This window comes from Mobula hypostoma, chromosome 24, assembly GCF_963921235.1.
Source record: "Mobula hypostoma chromosome 24, sMobHyp1.1, whole genome shotgun sequence".
In the NCBI taxonomy this organism is placed as follows: domain Eukaryota; kingdom Metazoa; phylum Chordata; class Chondrichthyes; order Myliobatiformes; family Myliobatidae; genus Mobula; species Mobula hypostoma.
The window spans coordinates 4,363,490-4,388,629 of record NC_086120.1 but is presented as its reverse complement, the minus strand read 5'-3'; the positions used below and the strand labels follow the sequence as shown (position 1 = coordinate 4,388,629).

The 25,140-nt window shown below is 42.5% G+C and overlaps 1 protein-coding gene across 1 annotated transcript in view; it reads left to right on the top strand.

Moving 5' to 3' along the window:
• The window catches only part of LOC134337585 (AP-1 complex subunit mu-1), a 142,633-nt gene that overhangs the window by 23,375 nt on the left and 94,118 nt on the right, over positions 1-25,140 (top strand). The window contains exons 3-4 of the mRNA XM_063032734.1: positions 13,796-13,863; positions 17,100-17,230. Of these exons, the coding sequence (XP_062888804.1) occupies positions 13,796-13,863; positions 17,100-17,230 (199 nt within the window). The remainder of the gene's footprint in view (positions 1-13,795; positions 13,864-17,099; positions 17,231-25,140) is intronic.

Genomic DNA, 25,140 nt, shown 5'->3' with positions numbered 1-25,140 from the left:
TAATCCATGACCAAATGCTACCTGGGTGTTTCTTTCACAATCTTAAATGGTATTGGAAGCTACTATTGACATGCAAAAATGCTGCTCAATGGAGAATGGGGAATATGAAGTTTTAGATAAAAGAACAAAAAGTATTACTTAAATGGAGGTAAATTGCATAAAGTTTGAGTGCAAAGGGACCTGGAATTCTTGAGCATGAAGCATTGAAAGTAAGCATGTAAATGCAGTCATCATCAGCAGAAAAGATCAATGAAGGCTTGGCTTTTCATCTCTCCCAAATGCATTATCACCTTCTTTGCATATCAGGCTACCTCCACACTAGACCAGATAAATCTGTAACCGAAGCTTTTTCTCTTCGTTTTGACCCTCCATCCACACTGAAACGGCGTTTTCGTCTGAAAATGCCTAATGGCTGGTGTAGTGTGTACGGGGTAACTGGCTTTTTTAAAAACGCTGTCATGACGTGCTGGAACAGATGGTGGCGACAGCGCAGCATTTCATTGTGTTCTTGAACGCAACCTCCAACACCATGACAGCAATGGCAGACGGCTTCATGCGTGTGTTGTTTACTTTATTGTCTACGTTAATTTCAACCCCCCCCCCCCACACAACCTAACAATTTCAGAACAGGCGGCAATGAGACTGAAGCCAGAAGAGTTAGAAATGTACTCAGCAAATACTTTGACCCATAACTTACTGAATACTGAATAAATTTTTGCCCTGTTTTCTGTCCTTGATTGTATGGAGGTGGTTTACCTATTTATGCAAGTACTTCTCTGACAATAGATGTTACATTGTATGGAAATACAAAATAACATTGATGTAGACATGTTTTATACATTTAACAAGGTGCTTTATTAATGTATTGCTTGTGCAAACATTCAATAGATGCAATTGTCACTACTTCCAAAATATAACTTTTAAGTAGAAACTTACGTTTGGCATAGACATGAAAATGTTAAGGCCAAAAAAGGAAAATTGTAAGTTTCACTTTTACTTGGGTAAAAATAAAATCGCTTTTGCCCAGTAACTTGTTTTATTGCACATGTTAAACACAGCAAAATAATACGGGAAGACATGGCAAAAGTAAGGGCAAACAAATGAGGTAACAGCAAATTTCACTTTTGCCCAGTAATAAGCCTTACTGCATTTAGTTGTAGCTGTTGTCCCTTTCATCGGTGAAGAGACTATGGCTGCAGGAAATGTTTCTAGGGTGACCCCTCTGTGGGAGTGGGGAAGATGTCGGTGGGGCCACCCGGGGGTCTGTGTGTCCGTATGTGTAGCTATTGTAGTGGCTGTGAGGCTGGTATTGTGGCAGTGAAGAGTACTAGGGGGGAGCCATCATATTCCTCATCATTGCAAATCCCTCTGCAACAGAATTAGTCAGTTTTTCAATGTTCGTCGTCAGCCGGGTCATACTGTCCGTGAACTACCTGTCGGTTGCCTCCATACGCTGCAGTATTTTTTTAGTTTTAAGTCCTACTGCGCGAGAGCCAACAGCTGTCTGTCATTTGGCAATTTCCTTTTAAGTTTTTTTAGTCTGTAACTGGACAAACGTGCACCAAGTCTTTCATGGTGAGGTACCACACCAAACATGTCGCAGCCATCACCTGTTGCTTGGTCCAAACTGTCGGAGTCGGGCGTACTCGTCGAAGCGGGTGAATTCTGTACACATGTCCTGCACATGCCCAGTAGGAGGAGGTTCGCCCAAATACCTGTTTTAATGTGGATGGAGGTATTCTCAAAAACGCCTGGTGTGGACGCCTATCGTTTTTATGTGAAACCAGCGTTTTCAAAATTATCCAGTCTAGTGTGGACGTGGTCTCAGATTCCGTACTGGTAGCTTTGTGTTTCTCGTTACCATCTCCTAGTTGTCCCCGCATTGGATGCAAGTAAAGACCACGATTTAGATGTGAATCTTTAAAGGAAGCTAGGTGAATCGAGAACAAAGCAGCTGACTGACTAAATCCCAAGTGTCTAAAGCTTGCAAGGCACAAGATAACAGGAATTCTGCAGATGCTGGAAATTCAAGCAACACACATCAAAGTTGCTGGTGAACGCAGCAGGCCAAGCAGCATCTGTAGGAAGAGGTGCAGTCGACGTTTCAGGCCGAGACCCTGCGTTCACCAGCAACTTTGATGTGTGTTGCAAGGCACAAGATGCTGGCCAGGCAGCATCTATGGAAAAGAGTAAACAGTCAATGTTTCAGGCCAAGACCCTTTATCAGGCTGGAAAAAAGAAGTTGAGAAGTCAGAGCAATAAGGTGGGGGAGGGGAGGATGAAGTGCAAGGTGGTCGGTGATGGGCAAAACAGGGAGAGGGGTAAAGCAAAGAGCTGGTAAGCTGATTAGTGAAAGAGATAAAGAGCTGAAGAAAGGGAAATATGATAGGAGATGATAGAAGACCATGGATGAAAGGGAAGGAGGGAGGGAGGTAATGGGCAGGTTTCACCTATCAGCTACCACCTTCTCCAGCCCTTTTTCTCTTTCACCAATCAATTTCCCAGCTCTTTGCTTCACTCCTCCCCCTCCCATTTTCACCTATCACCTACTACCTTGTACTTCATCCTCCTCTCCCCTCACCTTATTGTCTTTTTTTCTAGTCCTGATGAAGGGTTTTGGCCTGAAATGATGACTATTTACTCTTTACTATAGATGCTGCCTGGGCTGCTGAGTTCCTCCAGCATTTTGTGTATGTTCCTTGGATTTCCAGCATCTGCAGATTTTCTTGTGTTTGTGTGACTAAATTTTGCAATCTTCTCACATTTATCAGAGGTAAAATCAGAGGCAAGGGGTCTCACTACCATCCATCGGGGAAATTTATCAGGAACGCTGTGTATGCAGGGCCCTTGACTCAGAAGGGAAGTGGGGAGAAGAAGTGAGCTGTGGTGATAAGGGATTTGTTGATTAAGGAACAGAAAGGAAGTTCTATGGATGAGAACAAGATTCCCGGATCGTATGTTGCCTCCTGGGTGTCAGAGTCCAGGATATCTTGGATCGAGTCTTCTGCATTTTTAAGTGAGAGAGTGAACAGCCAGAGGTCATGGTCCATGTAGGTACCAATGATGGTAGGTAGGAAGACTGACGAGGTTCTGCAAAGTGAGTTCTGGGAATTAGGTGCTAAGTCAAAAGGCAGGTTCTGTAGGATTGCTACCTGTGCCACGTGCTAGTGAGTCCAGAAATAGGAACATTATACAGTTGAACACGTGGCTAAGGAGTTGGTGTAGGAGAGAGGGCATAATATTTTTGAATCATTGGGATCAGGGAAGGTGGGACCTGTACAGAAAGAGACTGTTTGCACCTGAACTCAAAGGGGAGTAGTATCCTAGCAGGAACGTTTGCTAGTGCTACACAGTGGGGTTTAAACTAGAGTTGTGGGGAAATGGGAAGCAGAGTGCCAGAATGGTTAGTGGAGAGCTTGTGGAGACTGAAGTTGTTGAGACCTCAGGCAAATGCAGGAACCAAAAACTTGAGCATGGTGTGAATAATGTCCTGCACTGCATATTTTTCAATGCAAGAAGTATTGTAGAAAAGGTAGATGAGCTCAGAGCATGGATCAACACCAAGAATTATGATATTATAGCCATTAGTGAGACTTGGTTGCAGGACAGGCAACTCAATATTCCGGGATCTCATTGTCTTAGATCAGCGGGAGGGATTAAAGGAGGAAAGGTGGTGTTACTAGTCAGGAAAAATGTCATGGCATGTGAGGTGCTATGGGTGGAACTGAGAAATAAGAAAGGTATGACCACATTACTGCTGACCACCCAACAGTCCAAAGGATTTAGAGGAACATATTTGCAGAGAGATTGCAGACTGTTGCAGGAAACATAAGGTTGTTGTAGTAAGTGATTTTAACTTTCCACATATTGGCTGAGATTCCCATACTGTAAAAGGATCTGGGACCTCTGCTATTTGTAATGTATATAAATGACTGGGATGAAAGTATAGATGGGTGGGTTAGTAAGGTTGAAGCTGATATAAAGATTGGTGAGTTGTGGATAGTGTAGATGACTGACATAGAATGCAGCATGATATAGATAAGTTACAGATATGGATGGAAACTGACAGGTGAAGACAATATGCTATTAAGGGCATGACCGTTAACAGTTGTTGAGCAGATGGATCTTGGGATCCAAGTTGGTGGTTCCCTGAAAGTGGCTACACAAGTTGATGGGGTAGTTCAGAAGGCATATGGCATGCTCGCATTTATTAGTTGAGACAATGAGTTCTAAAGTCAGGACATTACGTTGCAATTTTATAGAACTCTAGAGTTAGGCCACACCTGGAGTATTACATACAGTTCTGTTCACCCCATTATAGGAAGGATGTCAAGGATTTGGAGAGGGTACAGGAAAAAATTTATCAGGAAGATGCCTGGATTAGACAGCATGTGTTATAACAAGAAGTGGGACAAACTTGGGTTCTTTTCTCTGTAGCAATAGAGGCTGAGGGGAGATCTGATAGAGGATAATAAGACTATGAGAGGTATAGATAGAATAGACAGACAGTACCTTTTTCCCAGGGTTGAAATGTCTCTTACCAGAGGGCATGCATTTAAGGGTAATTTCAAAGGAGATGTGAGGGACACGTTTTTTAAACAGGGTGGTTGGAGGTAGAGGCAGATCGATACATTTGGAACATTTAAGAGAAGTTTAGATGGGTACATGAATATGAGAGAAATTGAAGGATATGGACATTGTGTAGGCATAAGGGATTCGTTTAGTTGCCCATTTGATTATTAATTTATTTGGTTTGGCATAATGTTGAGAGTTGAAGGTCCTGTTCCTGTTCTATGTATTTATCTCATTGAAACTTATTGAATATTGAAAGGTCCAGATAGAGTGAATGTGGAGAGGATTATGTGATTCTAATTGTGTGGGAGTCTAGGACCGAGGGCCCAGCCTCAGAACAGAAGGATGTTGCTTTAGAACAGCGAGGAGGGGGAATTTCTTTAGCCAGAGGGTGGTGAATCTGTGGAATTCATTGCCATGGGTGACTGTGGAGGCCAAGTCATTGGGTATATTTAAAATAGAGGTTGATTAATATGGTGGAGCAGACTTGAATGGACGAATGCCTTATTCTGCTCCTATGTTTTGCAATGTTGTGGTTATCTTTGCATTTGGAGATAATCCTATAGTAGTGAGAAGCTAAAACAATTCTGTCATCAGCCACATTTGGCAATGTAAACTGTCCAGATCAATTCAAGTCTTGAGGGACTTGGTGTTGAGGGATGGAGGTAAGGGATTGGCCAAGGCAGCTGTAATGGGCTAACTGCTTGGCACACAGTTTTGAAAAGTTATGTGGACAGAGAAATAGTGCCACTTATCTAAACTTACTGCCAACATTAAGTTAAACAGCACTTCAAGCTGTATACACAGAACCAAAATGTTGGAAACAATATTGAAAGAATGGGTTAAAGGCTGAAATGTGTCAGGTGGAGCTCAGCCTGAGTGAGGTCATCCATCGTGGACACCTAACACGATGCAAAGATTAGAGCATTTTCTAAGAGATGTGAAATTTGTGGATGTGTACAGAGAGATTTTAAGCTGGGAGGAATAGTGTGGCGACAGACATAAGTTCAAGAGCAAGATATTTTAATAGGATGGGAATTAAGAGTAAGAAATTACATTCTGTTTCATAATTATCCGGTAAGATTCTATGGGGCCAACCAGAGGTGTATGTTTTACAATCACAAGACCTTGCTGGATATTGAGAACTTGGAGTGCTGCAGGTCTACCCAGTCAGTGGATTACCCATTGGCAGAGGAACTGGGCTTGGTGTGGATCGTCAGAGAGCTGTCGGTGCACAAAAGCATTGTGTAGTTTAACAGCAAGTGATCATTTTAGTCACTTCTCTTGTGATCACAAGACCCTGTTGGATGTTGTGAATGTGGAATGTTCTAAGTCTTATTCATTGATTTATTGGAGGATGGTAGGGGAACTGCATGGCCTCAGTCGTGGCAAAGACTAGATCTCGGGCTGCATTGTTGCCTGTTTGCAGCTGCCCAGGAGAGAGAGCTGGAGTCAGTGTGCTCCACCCGAGTGGTGGGTGTCCAAGTTGGAGTCAGCGTAATCCTTTAGTGTTTGCTCAACAGATGACAGTCCAGTTTGTGTTCAACTGCAGACGGCTATAATATTCATGGGCTCAGTGTCTTGGACTAAATATTTTTCATGTGACTGTATTTTAATGATATCGTATGTACTTGCTGTCTTGTATGTGCTATATATGTTTTGTGCTGTGTTTTGCACCTTGGTTCTGGAGTAACAACTTTTCCTTTGGTTGTATTCTTGGATATTCACGTATGACTGAATGACTATTAAACTTGAATTGACTATATTTCCATAAGAAGCATAGCAGTTAATTATGGTCATCTCACACAGCAGGCTTTTTGCCAGCTTTCAAGGTTAAGAGAGTCAAACAATGACAAAGTTGTTATCATCAGGGCTTGTGTTCAATTTGGCATGCAGTTCATCTATACTCCAGTTGTGGCTGCAGCAATGTTTTATGAATTCATTATGAATTCCTTTCTTTTGTTTTATCTGCCTTCATGTTTAAGTCAAGGATCCCATGTGCCACTTTTAATCCTTTTGTTAACCTGCCTTAATGTTTTTAAGAATCTATGCTCATGGAACCCACCCAGATCACACAGACCCTTCCACCCTTCTCACTGTAACAGCAGCAGAATTGAAAAGAACTTTGCAGAGAGTCAACCCCTGTAAGGTGGCTGGGCCAGACAACTTCCCAGGCTGTGTTCTTGGGGAATGTGCATACCAGCTCACTGATGTCTTTGTGAACATCTTCAACACTTCATTCATCCAGGCTGCTGTCCCCACACGCTTCAACTCAGCCACCATCATCCCTGTACCAAAGACTACACCTTCAGAACTAAATGACTACCACTTGGTAGCACTGACGCCAGTCGTCATGAAGTGTTATAAATGGCTGATAATGGCACACATCAAAAGCTCCATTCCTGCCACACTGGACACTCACTGATATCCTTAGCAACAGAATTGCTCTACAATAAATGCCATAGTGTCTGTCATACACCTGGCCCTGACACACTTACAAAGCAAGGACGCACATCAAAATGCTGTTTCTGGATTTCAGTTTGGCATTCAGCTCTATTGTCCCACAGACTTTGGTGAACAAACTCCTGCTCCTCGGTCTAAATACACCACCGTGCAACTGTGTGTTGGACTTCCTAATCAACAGACCTCAGAGTCAGGATGCATAGCTGCTCCTCCCTCGTCATCATCATCAACACGGGTGCCCCCAGGGCTATGTGCTGAGTACACTGCTCACACATGAGTGCTTGGCCAAACACCTGAGTAATCACATTTTCAAGTTTACCTATGACATGTCAGTGGTGGGGCTTATCACCAACAATACGGCAGCCTACAGAGAGGAAGTGGAAGAGCTCAAGCCCTGGTGCCAGGCAAATAACTTCTTCCTCAGTGTGAACAAGGCAAATTAGATGTTATTGATTGCAAGAGAACTTGGACCCTCCCACTCCTCTTTGCATCTGTGCAACAGAAGTGGAAACTGCAAGCACTTTCAATCTCCTGGGAGTGCCAATCTTGTACAACCTCTCATGGTCCCAAACATATTCTACACAATCAAGAAACCTCACCAACATCTCTTCCTTGTGAGGAAGTTCAAAAGAGCTGGACTATGTATATCAATACTCATGTCCTTCTAAAGATGTGCAGCAGACTGTGTCCGAACATTCTGCTTCACTGCATGGTATGGGGACTGCACTGTGGCAGACAAGAAGGCTCTACAATAGGTAATCTAAACTGCCCAACTTATCACTGATACCAGACTACCTGCTATTAAGCACGTAGATACAAACAAGTGCCAGAAAAAGGCCAGCAACATCACCTACCCTGTGCATGGGCTGTTTGGCTCACTCCTGTCTGGGAGGAGGCTATGTAGCATCTATGCCAGGACCACCGAATTCAAAAACAGTTACTTTCCCCAGGTAGTAATGCTGATCAATGCCACCAACCACTAATTCACCCCATCACATCCCATACCACCACTACTTTATCATTTCTTGTTGGAGTGACTTGTGTACAGGGATTCCTATGCCTAGCGTCACTTTGTGGCCTTGCAATCAATCTATGTATATAAGCTATCCTATGTACTTGTATTTATTGTGTTTTTTTGTTATCATGTTCTTTATCTTGTCTTTTTTTTGTGCTGCATCAGATCCGGAGTAACAATTATTTTGTTCTCCTTTACACTTGTGTACTGGAAATGACATTAAACAATCTTGAATCTCAGTGCCCTTGAACGTCATATCCATTGGTTTATATGGCCTCTTATTTTACCCCACAGAAATTAATATTTTTCATTTATCTACATTGAATTGATTTTGTCACCTGTTTACCTATTCCCAGTGTGTCATCTTGAAGTTCATGATTGTCCTCAGTTCACAAAACCTTCATCTGAAAATTGTTATTTAGATAGCACAGTGTTAAAATTATTAAAATATATTAAGAAAGTGATGGTCCTAGTAGTAACCCCGGGGAAATGGATAGGAAACTTCTCTCCAGTCCAATTATCTATCTTCCTGCTAGTTAAACAACTTTCTATTTGTATTATTGCACCGAGTTCAGTAGTGACATTTGAGGCTTTATGTCCTTGATGAAGACTGCATGACCATCCTCTGTTAATTGCATTTGAACTAATTAGTCTGCTGGGTCATCTTAGAGGATAGTCAACTAGCTTTTAAACCTACAGGGAAACAGCAGACTAGAGATTTCATTCTCATAAGTACATTTGTGGGCCTGAGGGGGTTGTGTAACAATCTTTCAGTTTCAAGATCATGAGTCCTCAACTCCTCCCCGCCCATCCTCACCCCCCAAAATTTATTCAGTCAACTGTATGTAAAATTGTTGGTTAACATGACGTGACTGAAGCTCTTGATTCTGTAATATTTGTTTGGGCTTCTAGGTTAATGTAGCAGGGAACATCTAATGTTTCATAGGAACAATAATGATCATACCTGTCAACCCTTGTTACTTTCTGTAAGCTCATATTGATAACATCCATCAGCACTCTTATTTACCACATCATTGATGGATAGCTCCTTTAATGCAATGGGATGTCTGTTACCTACTTTTCAATTACAGGTTTCCCCCGCCATCCGAAGGTAGAGCATTCCTATGAAACAGTTTGTAAGCCGAAATGTAAAGCGAAGAAGCAATTACCATTTATTTATATGGGAAAATTTTGTGAGCGTTCGCAGATCCAAAAATAACCTACCAAATCATGCCAAATAACACACGAAACCTAAAATAACAGTAACATATAGTAAAAGCAGGAATGATACGATACATACCCAGCCTATATAAAGTAGAAATACTTTTCCACAATTATTACTGCACTGTTCTCCGTAGTGAAAATCTCGCGCAAGCGCCGTCGGCAGAAAATCTCAGCAAGCGCTGTTGGCAAAAACACAGCGCAAGTGCTCTCCAGTAACCTTTAAGCTATGAAGCTGCCAAATCATACCAAATAACACATAAAAATACATAGCCTATATAAAGTAGAAATAATGTATGTACAGTGTAGTATCACTTACTGGAATTGGTTCAGCGCCGATCACACTGATGATGATATGTTAGACTGAGTTGTCGCAGTTTGGGTGGTGCAGTGGCCTCCCACCCTCCAGGCCGCCAACCGATACATTGCCGCGAAGCATGCAGCGGTAGCAGGGAGGCACCCTACACATTTTTAAGAAAAAAAGCCGAAATAAACATGCTAATTAATTAGGTGCCGCTCGGCACGTAATTGTCGACCCAGATCAGTGCCGATTTCCGATTGCGTTATCTCTGATCTGGGCCGACAGTTACGTGTCAGGTGGCACCTAATTAATTATCATGTTTCTTTCGGCTTTTTTCTTAAAGATGTGCTGTGTGCCTCCCGGTTACCGCTGCATTCTCCGCGAATCAGTATCTGTCCGTGGCCCGGGGGTTGGGGTGGTGGGACACTGGGGTGTCGTCTGTTTCCATTAGAGCATCTTCTCCTATGACTGCCTGCCTCGATGTCGAAGTTCTTCATCTGCTGTGGCTGATGTGGAAGGCTTGCTTGACTGCTGAGCCTCGCACATTTTTCTATCATACAATTCTTTGTAAGGACTCAAACCATCCTGCACATATCCACATAGCACTATGTAGCCTTTCAAAATTAAAGTTGTACTTTATCATTGCAGCGAAAATCTCACGCAGTTGCTTCACGTTCAGTTCGCTACTGCATTTGGTTTCGATTGTTATCCTTTCTTCTTCCTATTGCATAAGCTCTTAATCTATCAGTTCTTGGTCATGGGATGCCAAAACCTCTTCAACATCATCTTGAAGATGTGGAATTGATATGGGTAGAGCTGCGTAACACTAAGGGGCAGAAGACGCTGGTGGGAGTTGTGTACAGGCCACCTAACAGTAGTAGTGAGGTCGGAGATGGTATTAAACAGGAAATTAGAAATGTGTGCAATAAAGGAACAGCAGTTATAATGGGTGACTTCAATCTACATGTAGATTGGGTGAACCAAATTGGTAAAGGTGCTGAGGAAGAGGTTTTCTTGGAATGTATGCGGGATGGTTTTTTGAATCAACATGTCGAGGAACCAACTAGAGAGCAGGCTATTCTGGACTGGGTTTTGAGCAATGTGGAAGGGTTAATTAGCAATCTTGTCGTGAGAGGCCCCTTGGGTAAGAGTGACCATAATATGGTGGAATTCTTCATTAAGATGGAGAGTGACATAGTTAATTCAGAAACAAAGGTTCTGAACTTAAAGAGGGGTAACTTTGAAGGTATGAGACGTGAATTAGCTAAGATAGATTGGCAAATGACACTTAAAAGATTGACGGTGGATATGCAATGGCAAGCATTTAAAGGTTGCATGGATGAACTACAACAATTGTTCATCAAGGAAGGTAGTGCACCCGTGGCTGACAAGAGAAATTAGGGATAGTATCAATTCCAAAGAAGAAGCATACAAATTAGCCAGAGAAAGTGGCTCACCTGAGGACTGGGAGAAATTCAGAGTTCAGCAGAAGAGGACAAAGGGCTTAATTGGGAAGGGGAAAAAAGATTATGAGAGAAAACTGGCGGGGAACGTAAAAACTGACGGTAAAAGCTTTTATAGATATGTAAAAAGGAAAAGACTGGTAAAGACAAATGTAGGTCCCCTGTAGACAGAAACAGGTGAATTGATTATGGGGAGCAAGGACATGGCAGACCAATTGAATAATTACTTTGGTTCTGTCTTCACTAAGGAGGACATAAATAATCTTCCAGAAATAGTAGGGGACAGAGGGTCCAGTGAGATGGAGGAACTGAGCGAAATACTTGTTAGTAGGGAAGTGGTGTTAGGTAAATTGAAGGGATTGAAGGCAGATAAATCCCCAGGGCCAGATAGTCTGCATCCTAGAGTGCTTAAGGAAGTAGCCCAAGAAATAGTGGATGCATTAGTGATAATTTTTCAAAACTCGTTAGATTCTGGACTAGTTCCTGAGGATTGGAGGGTGGCTAATGTAACCCCACTTTTTAAAAAAGGAGGGAGAGAGAAACCACGGAATTATAGACCGGTTAGCCTAACGTCGGTGGTGGGGAAACTGCTGGAGTCAGTTATCAAAGATGTGATAACAGCACATTTGGAAAGCGGTGAAATCATCGGACAAAGTCAGCATGGATTTGTGAAAGGAAAATCATGTCCGACGAATCTCAGAATTTTTTGAGGATGTAACCAGTAGAGTGGATAGGGGAGAACCAGTGGATGTGGTATATTTGGATTTTCAAAAGGCTTTTGACAAGGTCCCACACAGGAGATTAGTGTGCAAACTTAAAGCACACGGTATTGGGGGTAAGGTATTGATGTGGATGGAGAATTGGTTAGCAGACAGGAAGCAAAGAGTGGGAATAAATGGGACGTTTTCAGAATGGCAGGCGGTGACTAGTGGGGTACCGCAAGGCTCAGTGCTGGGACCCCAGTTGTTTACAATATATATTAATGACTTGGATGAGGGAATTAAATGCAGCATCTCCAAGTTTGCGGATGACACGAAGCTGGGTGGCAGTGTTAGCTGTGAGGAGGATGCTAAGAGGATGCAGAGTGACTTGGATAGGTTGGGTGAGTGGGCAAATTCATGGCAGATGCAATTTAATGTGGATAAATGTGAAGTTATCCACTTTGGTGGCAAAAATAGGAAAACAGATTATTATCTGAATAAGCAACATACATCAAAGTTGCTGGTGAACGCAGCAGGCCAGGCAGCATCTATAGGAAGAGGCGCAGTCGACGTTTCAGGCCGAGGTGCAACGAGACCTGGGTGTCATTATACACCAGTCATTGAAAGTGGGCATGCAGGTACAGCAGGCAGTGAAAAAAGCGAATGGTATGCTGGCATTTATAGCGAGAGGATTCGAGTACAGGAGCAGGGAGGTACTACTGCAGTTGTACAAGGCCTTGGTGAGACCACACCTGGAGTATTGTGTGCAGTTTTGGTCCCCTAATCTGAGGAAAGACATCCTTGCCATAGAGGGAGTACAAAGAAGGTTCACCAGATTGATTCCTGGGATGGCAGGACTTTCAAATGAAGAAAGACTGGATGAACTGGGCTTGTACTCGTTGGAATTTAGAAGATTGAGGGGGGATCTGATTAAAATCCTAAAGGGATTGGACAGGCTAGATGCAGGAAGATTGTTCCTGATGTTGGGGAAGTCCAGAACGAGGGGCCACAGTTTGAGGATAGAGGGGAAGCCTTTTAGGACCAAGATTAGGAAAAACTTCTTCACACAGAGAGTGGTGAATCTGTGGAATTCTCTGCCACAGGAAACAGTTGAGGCCAGTTCATTGGCTATATTTAAGAGGGAGTTAGATATGGCCCTTGTGGCTACGGGGGTCAGGGGGTATGGAGGGAAGGCTGGGGCGGGGTTCTGAGTTGGATGATCAGCCATGATCATAATAAATGGCGGTGCAGGCTCGAAGGGCCGAATGGCCTACTCCTGCACCTATTTTCTATGTTTCTATGTTTCTATCTTCGTCAGCTTCCACAAGCCAAACTCACTTTGGCCTAACTTCGTTCACCATGATCAAAACGCTTAATTATGTCTAGTTTTACGCTAAGTGTAACACCCTTACGAGCTGTTTTCGGCTTTTCCGATACCATAGAACTCATCTTGCAAACGGCTGCTCACAGACACATGTTTAAGCAACGCTGGCTAGAATGCAGTTCCGAATCCGGGGGAGAGCGGCTGCTCGGGGCGCACGCTGCCTTTTATTGTGCGCTGATTTTTTTTATCGTGCACTACTTTTTTTTCGCAACAGTGAAAACACCTTCTGAAAGCGAAAATAGGGAACTAATGTACGTCTTTCGTAACAGTGAGATTTCGTAAAGCGAACGTTCGAAAAGCGGGGGACACCTGTATTTGATTTCTTTATTATTTCTTCAAAGGTTGGGAGATACTAACCAGCAGCTGTTGTATGCTCATTGATGCTAGTCAAACTTAGTTGGTAAACCTTTTTCACCATTGAGCAGCATCACAAACATAACATGGTTCAAGTTTGCCACGGGTATCATATTTCATAATGCCAGTAAGTAGCACTGTCACTGAAGACCAAACTTTTGAGAACTTAATTATTCACCAGACTTCAATATGACAATTAATTGTAGTTCTGTTGTATTTTAGCTAACTTGGGTTCATTGCTAACCTAGCCCACCTACAGTAGCACGCTAATAAAAATTTAGAGCTGTCCATTTTAACAGATTGACCTTAATCTATGTGCAGTTGTTGCAACCTCCAAGAAGAATGCATGTGTTTCACTGGTGTTCGCTTTTCTCTATAAGGTAGTTCAGGTAAGAACATTGGGTTTCTTCTTTTCTCTTCTAGACCCCATTTCTGGGTTCAGTCATATATTCTTTCTATCTTCCCAACCACCACCCTCAAAATCCACCTTCCCCAGTTCAGTATATCAACAAACTTATTTCTGAGATTGACTAGCTCAGTGTAGTTCAGTGACTTTCTGCTCTTGTATCAGATCTAAACGAATTTGTGGGCCTTTTCTTTGTAGCTAAAGATTCTTGATTGTGAATGCATGTGGCACGTATGCAGAAACTTGTCAGCACAATCAAGGGTGGAATGCTAGAAAAGAAAATAGTATTTGCATTTATATATGCCATTTTTGAAGCCATGACATCCCAAAGCAGTAAATGAATCTCTTCAAGTGTAGTCACTGCTGTTCAACAAGCTTTCACAGACTATAAGGATTAGACTCCAGGAACAGCTTTGCTCTTTGAAATGGTGCGGTGGGTTTTTTTTTGTATCCACCTGATGGAGCAGATGCAGCTCTGCCTTGATGATCCACTAGACCATCAGCGTGTAAGTGGTTCTTAAACTCAAACCTCTAACGCTAGCAGTGGACTTGCTGCACTGTCAGACTCCACTCTCAGTTCTTGGGTCGTCAGAACCTCCATCTTCCTCCCATCCTACTTTCCATAAACACCCCAGCCCTCCTCTCCCCAACCACCAATTCCCTTCCCGCTCTGATCTCAGCTCTCATCCTTGCTGTGTCTTCACCATTCCCTCTGGCTTCCCGACTTCCCCTTTTTGCGACAAAACGTGCTCTCTTTAACAAGGGTCTTATCTTTGTCATCCTTTGCCCCACCTCAGTAAATTTTGTGCCCGTCACGTCATTGAGCTCTTCTTCCGTCGCCTCTGTTTCGGTGTCCACTTCTTTGGCAAGAATTTCACAACCCCGCACTGACACCCCAATCTGGTTTTCTGCCTGCTCTGGATCTTTTTCATCTCGAATTGCCAACAAGACATCAACCTCAACTTCAACACTCCTCCCACTTCGTTGAACCTTCCCCCCCTCTGGATGCACCGGCCTTCATTCTCTACACACCAATCCCAATTTTGCCATCAAACTTGTAGATAAAGGGGGTGCTGACCATTACCTTGCTTACCTTGCTGTGGCTGGGTGGCAACTCTCAGACACCCCTTCGTAGCTACCACTTGATGAGGACCCCACTCCGGACCATCCGAAATCTCTCCAACACAATCACTAACCACATCAACTCTAGAGAACTCCCATCCACTGCCACCAAACTCCCACCACACACTGCTCACTTCTACCTCCTACCCAAGATCCACAAACCTGACTGTCAAGGTAGGTTTATTGTCTCTCCCTGCTCCTGCCCTACTGAAGGTGTCCTCATACTTTGATTCCATTCTATCCCCCTTGGTTCATTCCCTTTCTATCTACACCTGTGATACTTCTCATCCCCTCGATCTCCTCAGTAACTTTCAGTTCCCTGGTCTTGACTGCCTCATTTTCATCATGGATATTGAGTCCCTATACACTTCTATTTCCCCATCAAGAAGGCCTCAAAACTCTCCGCTTCTTTCTAATCAAAAGAACCAACCAATTTCCCTCCACCATATCCCTCCTCTGTCTGGCAAAACTGGTCCTCACCCTCATTAATTTTTCCTTCAGCTCCTGCATTTTCTCCAGACTCAGTGTAGCTGTGGGCCCTAGCTATGCCTGCCTTTTTGTTGGCTACATAGTCCATGTTCCAAGCCTTCCCCAGTAATACTCCCCAACTGTTCCTCTGCTACATTGATGACTACATTGGTGCTGCTTTATGCAACATGCTGAGCTTGAGAATTTCATCAACTTTGCTTCTAACTTCTACCCTACCCTTAAATTCACTTGGTTCATCTCTGACACCTCCCTTCCTTTTCTTGATCTCTCTGGGGGAAAAAAACGGTTGTCCAACATCTTTTATAAACTTAACAATTTCCATAGTTATTTTGACTACCTCTTCCCATCCTATCTCCTGTAAAAATGCTATTTCCTTTACTCAGTTCTTTCACCTCCACCACATCTGTTCCCAGGGTGCGGCTTTCCTTTCCAGGACATTAACGGTGTCGAGCAACTCCTTCCATCCATCAGAAATTCCTCCTCCAAAGAATGAGGTTTTCCTCTCTCTACTATTGATGCTGCCCTTACCCCCATCTCCTCCATTTCCTGAACATCCAAGCTCACCCACTTCTTCACGGCACCTTGACAGTGATAAGAATCTCTCTTGTCCTTGCCTACCACCCTGTGAGCCTCCACATCTAACACATCATCCTCTGCAACTTCCATCCTACAGCTAGATGTATCTTTATCTCCTGATGCGGCCTCCTGTACATTGGTGAGACCCGTTATAAATTGGGGGACTGCTTTGTCAAGATCCTCTCTCCAACTGCCAAAAGCAAAACTTCTTGGTGGCCTAACATTTTAATTCTGATTCCCGTTCCTCTTCTGACAAGTTGGTCCATGGCCTTGTGCCAAGATGAGGATATCTCAGGATGGAGGAGCAACGCCTTATATTCCGTCTAGGTAGCCTCCAAGCTGATTCCATGAACATCGATTTCTCTTTTTGGTTTAAAAAAAAATCCCTTCTCCTTCCCTCTTCCTCTATTCCCCATTCTGGCCTTTTTACCTTTTCTCACCTGCCTATCATTTCCCCCAGAGTGCCCACCTCCCTTTTCTCCTGTGGTCTACTCTCCTCTCCAACCAGATTCCTCCTCCTCCAGCCCTTTAGGTTTTCCACTCACCTGGCTTCACCTATCACTTTCGAGCTAACCTCTTTCTCCTCGCCCCCCCCACCTTTTTATTCTGATGTCTTTCCCCTTCCTTTTCAGTCCTGATAAACATTGACTGTTTATTAATTTCCATAGATGCTGCCTGATCCGCTGAGTTCCTCCAGCATTTTGAGTGTGTTTTGGATTTCCAGCATTTGCAGACTACGTGTTTTCAACTTGACTGCATCTACTTTTCCTCCATTTTCATTTAGAATGGCCTTGGAAAGTTGGAAACTTTGGCTTATGAAAACGCAACACCTAAAGTTCTTGAGGAGCTCAGCAAGGCAGGCAGCATCTGTGTGTAGCTCTGGATTTCAAGCATCTGCAAAATCTTTTGTGTTTATGAAAATACTTTTAGATCCTCTCATTCTGTATGAAATTTGGTGGAGCTTTATCAATATCTTTGAGCTTGCACTTTGAGGGAAGGACATTGTCAGTGATAATTCTGTTCTCTTTCCAGGTATTTTCTGAGTATTTTAAGGAGCTAGAAGAAGAAAGTATTCGTGATAACTTTGTTATAATCTATGAGCTGCTTGATGAGTTAATGGACTTTGGTTACCCACAAACGACTGACAGCAAGATCTTACAGGAGTAAGTAGGGGGTCCTGTAAGAAATCATGCTCGAGGGTAAATAATACTGGCCAATTATTTCTAATAATTTCAGTTAAAATATATTTGTTTTTTCAGCTGGTTGGTGATTTCTGTGTGACCAGATAACTAATGGGTTCCTATTTTATTCCTCCTTTTTTATCACAATCCTTTGTGCTCTCGTTCTCAGAGTTTTTCAGTTTTGCTGAAATGCAGAGCAGGAAGATCTCCAGCCTGACCAATTGGGAACATGTTCTCCATTCCTGCAGAAAAGAGTCAAAAACAAACTGAGCCAATATCGCCAATGGACGTCCGATTTATATATTTCAAAAAAAAATCAAGTTACCTGAATTTATAGAATTCATTATTTTGTCCAGAAGGCTGCAGTCTGCCCAGACGGAAGATGAGGTGTTGTTGGTCAAGCTTGCATCAGACCTCTTTGTAACAGTGCAGGGGGTCACAGGCTGATGGGTCAGAGGGGGGATGGGGTGGGGAATGGGAAGCTTACAGTCACCCTGCAGACTGAACAAAGGTGTTCAGCAAAGGGATCACCTGATTTCTTCTGCGGAGGAGACCACGCTACTATGACAAATGTAGTATGCTGGACTAGGAGTGCAAGTGAATTGCTGCTTCACTTGGAAAGAGTGGGTCCCAGAATGGTAAGAAGGGAGGAGATTAATATATTAAGTGTTACATCACCCGTGATTGCTAAGAAAGTGCCAAAACGGGTGGGGGGGGCGTGGATGTTGGTGGAAATGGAAGCGTAGTCCAGGGCATTTCAAAGAGAACAAATTCTCCTAAATGCTGAAAGGAGGGGAAAGAACAAGGGACAAAAGCTGAGAAGGATCTAGGATAGTTGAGATAACTGTGGAAGTCAGTAGGCTTGTTATGGATGTTAATAGCTAGCCTATCTCCTGAAATGAAGACTGATAAATTCAGAAAGAAGAAAAGAGTTAGATTGACCATGAATGGGAAATTGCAGGGTGAAGATTGGTAACAGCTCAATTAATGAAATTATTGAGTCCTGCAGGAGTACAGGAGGCAACCAAATGCAGCCATCAATGTACTGGAACAAAGTCTAATTCTACCTATCCCACAATAAGACAGGTGTAGCTTGGGCAATATGAAGGCCCATAGTGACACCTTAGATCTGGTGAAAGGGAATAGAATTGCTGTTTAAACTAAGAACAAGTTCAGGCAGAGTGTGTGATGGGGAGGAACCGGCTGAGCCTCTGTTCCAGGAAGAAGTGGAGGGTTTTCAGATGATCATGATGTCGAATGAGGATGTTGGACCAGGGAATGGGAATTGGAAATGGAAACAGTGGCTTGATTTTTATTTTCCCCTCCTTGAGGAGTTGAAAACATTCCCAGCCTGACCTGCCAAGCACGTTTTCATGCTTTGCATTTTCACTGCATTTCCTTTCACCCATTGACCAGATAAACTTGTTGATATATTATCCTCATGACCACCCAGTTTTTTACCTAGAGATATCACTTCTTCCCACCACTCCAGGACTCAACACACTTATTTTTTGTTCTCCTTCCCAGTTCAGACAAGTGCCTTCAACCTGAAACTGTTCCTCTTCCCACGGGTGCAGCGTAACCTGCTGAGTATTTCCAGTTTTATTTTAGGGCTTGTCTTCATGATAGCAAAAACTGGAATGTAAGTGGTCCCTTTTTGTGCTGAATGTCTGTGAAGTTTATTTGAAGTTGTCTTCATCTTTTAACATTGGTTTAAAATGATGTATTTGAAAATAGATTTAAAAATATTAGATCAAGGAGATCAATGTTCTTGAGGTAATTTCCCAGACCCAGCACCAGAGGTGTTAAATTCTCTGTCAAAGTGATTGATTTGAATAATGCAACAGCCAACAGACAGCTCTCAGCTGAGGTTCAGCACTTCAGTATGTTAATGTGCCAAAGCCTGTAGAAAATGGCTGAAGGCAGGTAAACCTGTTAAGGTTTACCTTGAAATAAATATTCTTCTTAGAGGCAGAAAATGCAGGCAATAACTAGTGCAACAAGTTGCTTCTGTGTGTAGATAAGTAATTATAGTTTTAGATTGAAAAGCTTTCATTAGAGTTGGAAACAAAATGAGAGTAGTGTGTCATGAGGAGGTGTGGAAAGGATAAAGGAGTGTGTTGGAAGGCCGGAGTAATTCAATGACAATAGGAATGAAGGGGTCAGGTAATGGGGGTGACACTAAGATAAATAAACACAAGATGGGTGCAGAGGATCAGAAAGTAGGAACAGACAAATCATCTTCTAAAATTGTTGAACACTGAATTGAAAGTGAATTTGTTCCTCAGGCTTTCATTAGGCCTGGCTCTAGGCAACTTCTAGAGTAGATTACATGGTCGGCATAACAATGTGGGCCAAAAGCTTGTAATGTGCTGTAGATTTCTACGTTCTATGAAGATGTTGGTTTGGAGCCCTGGAGAATAAGACAGAGGGAATGTACAAAGGAAGATGTATCTAAAGGAGGTACGTTCGGCTGAACACGAGAAAATCTGCAGGTACTGGAAATTCAAGCAACACTCACAAAATGCTGGTGGAAAGCAGCAGGCCAGGCAGCATCTCTAGGAAGAGGTACAGTTGACGTTTCGGGCCGAGACTCTTCGTCAGGACTGAAGAGTGAGGCTGAAGAGCATTTTGCGGAGAATAGGGTATTTTCAAATGTGATAATTTAGCGGTGCATTCAGAGCTGTCAAAAATGATTATGATTAATCGAATTTGGAAGCTGGTAGGGTGTAAATTGGGATCATGATGTTCTTTTATGGTCCGAGATGTAGGGCAAAGGATGAAAGCTGAAGTGTAGGAACTGATTCCTGCTGATTAGAGTGGATAAGAATTTTTAGTTGAAGAAATTGGAAGCTTTGCTGTGCAGGGTGCATTTCTCAAATGGATTTAATTGAGATGACACATTGGAATAATGGAAGAAATTCCTTGAAGAAATTGGAGTTTAAGGACATTGTCAAAATAAGTATTTGGTTTCTAGTGGTGAATATTTAGAATACCCCCAAGGACTATGGATTTTAAGACATTAAATATATTCAAATCTCACATAGGTTACAATTGTGGATTGCAAGGTTTATTAGAATCTGATGGAAAATGATACTGAGCCCAAAAGTCAGATCATCTGTGAGATTTGAGGGGTTACATGGCCTCTACCTCATTTCATATGTTAAAGATTAATCATTGTTGTAGTAATTCCTCAAGGCAGCATCCTGAGCTAGGTCACTAACTGCTTCACCAGTGATCACTGTTCCACCATCATGCCAGTGCCGAAGCATTCCACTGCCACGGGCCTGAATGACTTCCGCCCAGTTGCACTCACCCCCATCATTGCAAAGTGCTTTGAGAGACTGGTTCTATCACATCTGAAATCCTGTCTGCCCATTATCCTGGACCCCCATCAATTTGCCTATCGCACCAACAGGTCAACAGAGGACGCCATCTCCACGGCACTTCACTCTGCCCTGACGCAGCTGGACAGCCTCAGCTCTTACATCAGAATGCTGTTCATTGACTTTAATTCGGCATTCAATACTGTGATCCCCTCCAAGCTGATCGCCAAACTTCATCAGCTTGGTAGCAGCTCATCCCTCTGCAATTGGACCTTGGACTTCCTGACTAACCGACTCCAATCAGTTAAGTTAGACAACCTCTCCTCCAATCTCACCCTGAACACCGGCGTGCCTCAGGGCTGTGTGCTGAGCCCTCTTCTGTACTCCCTTTTCACCTATGGTTGCATTCCTGTACATGATTCTAACTCCATAATCAAGTTCGCAGACACCACGGTGGTTGTCCTGATCAGAGGGGATGATGAGATGGCCTATAGGGACGAGGTCCAGCACCTGGCCACGTGGTGTGCCGACAACAACCTGGCCATTAACACCCAGAAGACCAAGGAGATCATTGTGGACTTCAGGCATGCTAGGGACCGCACTCTCGTCCCCATCTACATCAACGGAACTGTAGTGGAGTGTGTATCAAGCTTCAAATTCCTTGGTGTCCACACTTCTGAGGATTTCACCTGGTCCCTGAACTCCTCCATCCTGATCAAAAAGGCGCAACAGCGCCTTTATTTCCTGCGGAGCATCAAGAAAGCTCACCTCTGTCCCAGGATACTGACTGACTTTTACTGCTGTCCCATTGAGAGCATACTCACCAACTGCATCTCAGTGTGGTATGACATTTGTCCCATATCGGACCGCAAAGCACTCCAGCGTGTGGTGAAAACTGCCCAGTGGATTATCGGCACCCAATTGCCCACCATTGAGAATATCTACCATAAATGCTGCCTGGGCAGGGCAAAAAGCATTATCAAGGATGCATCTCACCCTAACCATGGACTTTTTACTCTCCTCCCAATTGGTAGGTGCTACAGGAGCCTCCGTTCCCGCACCAGCAGGCACAGGAAGAGCTTCTTCCCTGAGGCTGTGACCCTGCTGAACCTCACATCACAGCGCTAAGCAGCATTGCATCCGTATTGTACTGTCTCAGTACTTTTATATTTGTGTGCTGTAGCACTTACTTTTTATTCGCAGTTATTTTGTAAATAACACTATTTGCATTTCTGGTTCGATGCTAAATGCATTTCATTGGCTTTGTATGTGTACTTGGCACAATGACAATGAAGTTAAATCTAATCTAATAATAAGGTTAAATGGGATTGACTGCAGTGTTCAGTTCCATTTGAAACTCCTAAAATGTCCATACTTTGGTCAAACATGGAGTAGAAAGTAGCAAGGCAATGACCATCTTTAAGAGTTTAAGCATCACTTCTTGAAGATTGATGACATTACCATTATCAGGTATTCTGCTATCAATATCGTGGAGTTTTCTATTTACCATTGACTAGCTAAAGAGGACATTAAAATAATTAATATTAGTAAGAAGCATGTATCAAGGAGACAAAACTTTGCTAAATCCTCTCAGTTTAACAGCCAGGTTTCCAGAATACAAATAGGGGTGACTGTAGATAGTGTGTCCATCTGTGGTGATCGTAGAAATATTAAACCAGATGTAACCCTTCTTCAGATAAGGAGAGAAGAAAGTATGTTAACCTGATATTAATTAGCCAAACATGTTATGAGTTTATTAATGACAAGGAAAGAAGGTATTAAAAACTTACAATGCAAAGGAAGTAACAAATTTTGAAATTATTACATGTTCATAAAAATATTTTATATAATCAGGTTAAATGAGGGGGAACCAGTTTTAAAAATAAAGAGAAATTCCTATGAAAAATGAATTTAAAATCTTGTTGAAATGGGAATGTTGAAATATTTTTTTCCCTCACTGGAAAGTCAGTAACTCCACCGCATGGCCACAAGATAAGCTGTTAGTCATTTAGCACTGAGATGAGGAAAGGTTTGCATGGAAGCTTGAGAATCTTTGGAAATTCTATATTGCAGAAAGGAGTGGATGCCCCAGAACCAAACTTGTTCAAAACTGATCAATAGAATTTTGCAGGCTTGGGTCACAAACTTGTACGTGGATTAGTATTGAGCATAATTTTGAATGATGGTACAAGCTGGAGGGTCCTGCTGTTTTTCATTTTCCTTGAGCTGATGGATGAGCTGTGCCAGAAAGTGTCACGTTTATTCTATGTCTGTAATAGGAAAATTGTAATTTGAAAACCTCAGCATGTAGCCAATCTTTCTCTCTCATTTCCATTAATAACTTGGCAAGGAGGTTAAATGTGGAATGTCTTAAAGGAAGAAAGCACCTTCCTGTTTTCACTACCCAGACTGCCAGTGAAACCAGATAACTTGGCTGTCATTAAGATTTTCAGCTTATTTTGTTCTCTCTGCTCTAGTTATCTTTACTTCATCTGACTATTGCTGTTCTGCTTACTGCTAATATTACAATGGTGATTTTATTTGATGACTCAGCGTCGTCTAAAACAAATGCTGCTCGCCAATAACAATAATTATGAATATGAATGAAATGTAGGAATTTCTTCTGTGCTATGTGGTGCTGCTATAGAAAAGCTGTTTGGCTGCAGTTCATATCTAACTTAGTGCATTTTGCTGACCACCCACATAGTCAGAGAACTCTGAATTGTTTAAGTGTCTCATTGGCCTTATGTCCCACTTTCCTCCATCTTGACTATAGTGACTCTGTGGGTATTGCTGCCAGCCAAACAATTGAGGTGCATCTTTGACGACCTTGGGAGGGTGTGGTGATTCACTATCTTAAATTGCAGTGATCCTTGTGAAGCTAATCCTGTGGTTTTGTTAAGGTGTGAATTCTGTTTTTTTAAAATTGTGGATAGTGAGTGATAATGTATAACAAGATGATACATAATTTGAAAGAAATATATACTGCTGTCCATTGTATTTATTCCCCTTGTCCTCTTTTTAGAAGCTGTAATTTAGATGTATAGGAGCTGTTGCAAGGAAGTAATGGAAAGTTGCTGCAGTTCTTCCTGTGGTAATACAGGATGCAGCCATAGGATACTGGTTACAGTTGTTCAGTCACTAGGTGCAATTGTGTGCATGCAGACTAGTGGACCAGGAGTAACCCATTGCACAAGTTTGAAGTTTGCTGGTGAGTTTTTAAATATCCTTGGGCACAGCCCGTCAGTGTAAACTGGTTTCAAAACCGGTGTTGGGTTGCTTTAATGTTGCAGATCCAATTGTCATATTTGATCAGCTCCCAAATTTTCTCTCTTACTTGTTGTAAGATTTGTGTTTCTTTGTAGGACCTGTAGTCTGAAATACAGCTTTTAAATTAAAGGGATTCTGCTACGTGTGGTTGGTGCTGGTCATATGGGCAGCTGCTTGGTCAATGTTCGTCAACAAAAGCCAGAAAGTAAAGAAAGAAATGATCAATATAGGAGGTGGGACAGTGGCAGCATGGATAAGAAATTGGGGACAGAAGACATGTTATGGTGTACAGGTTCGTTTCAGAGAAGATAGCCTGTGATGTTCCTCTGAATGAAGAAGGTAATATAGCAAAGTGTGTAGAGTGGTAAAGACACTGAAGAATAGAGAAATCTGGCTGCACATATGCATAATTCTTTGAGGATTTTAGGGGAAGTAGTGAAAGTGGTTTAGACATGCTTGAGGCAATCCTGGGGCTTTATACGTAGAGTAAAAAGCAAAGAAGTTCTGGTGACACGCATAAATATTCTGTTCATTTCTGGTCACACACTTTAGGAAAGATGACTTTGGAGGAAATACAGCTAATGTTTACTGAATAATTATACTATGGTGTAGATAGAGAATTTAGTTCTCCTTGAATGAGAAAATTGAGGGGAGATATGCTGGGAATGTTCAAAATAATACAGCCCGTAGAAAGATGTCGTGGTTGATGGGAGAGACCAGAACCAGTTTACAAAAATATAACGTTAATATGAGGAGAAGTACAAGAGATGGGCTTCAGAATGCAACATTGCACACGAGTGGTGGAGCCTAATTTGATGATGTCTTTGTCAGGGAGTTGGATCATTAATTGAATCAGAATCAGATTTATTGTTACTGAGAGTAGTCATAAAATTTTGTGGCAGCAATACAATGCAAGACATAAATTGCTAGTAACAATGTAAAAATTAATAAATAGTACAAACAAGGAATAGAGAGGTAATGTTCATGGTTTCATGGACTGTTCAGCAATACATTGACAAAGGGGAAAAAGTTGTCCTTAAAATATTGATTGTCCGTCTTCAGGCTCCTGTATCTCTTCCCTGATGGCAGTAACAAGAAGAAGACATATCCTAGATAGTGAGGTTCCTTAATGATGGATGCCACCCCCCAACAGACAAAAGTAAAATTGCAGGACAATAAGCACGGGGACCAGCTGCATTGTTCTTGTACAGAACCAGCACAATCAGTGGACTGAACTGTACTGTTCTGATTCCTTCTCCATAATTTTCCATCCTTCTCACAATTAGTGCATGTTAA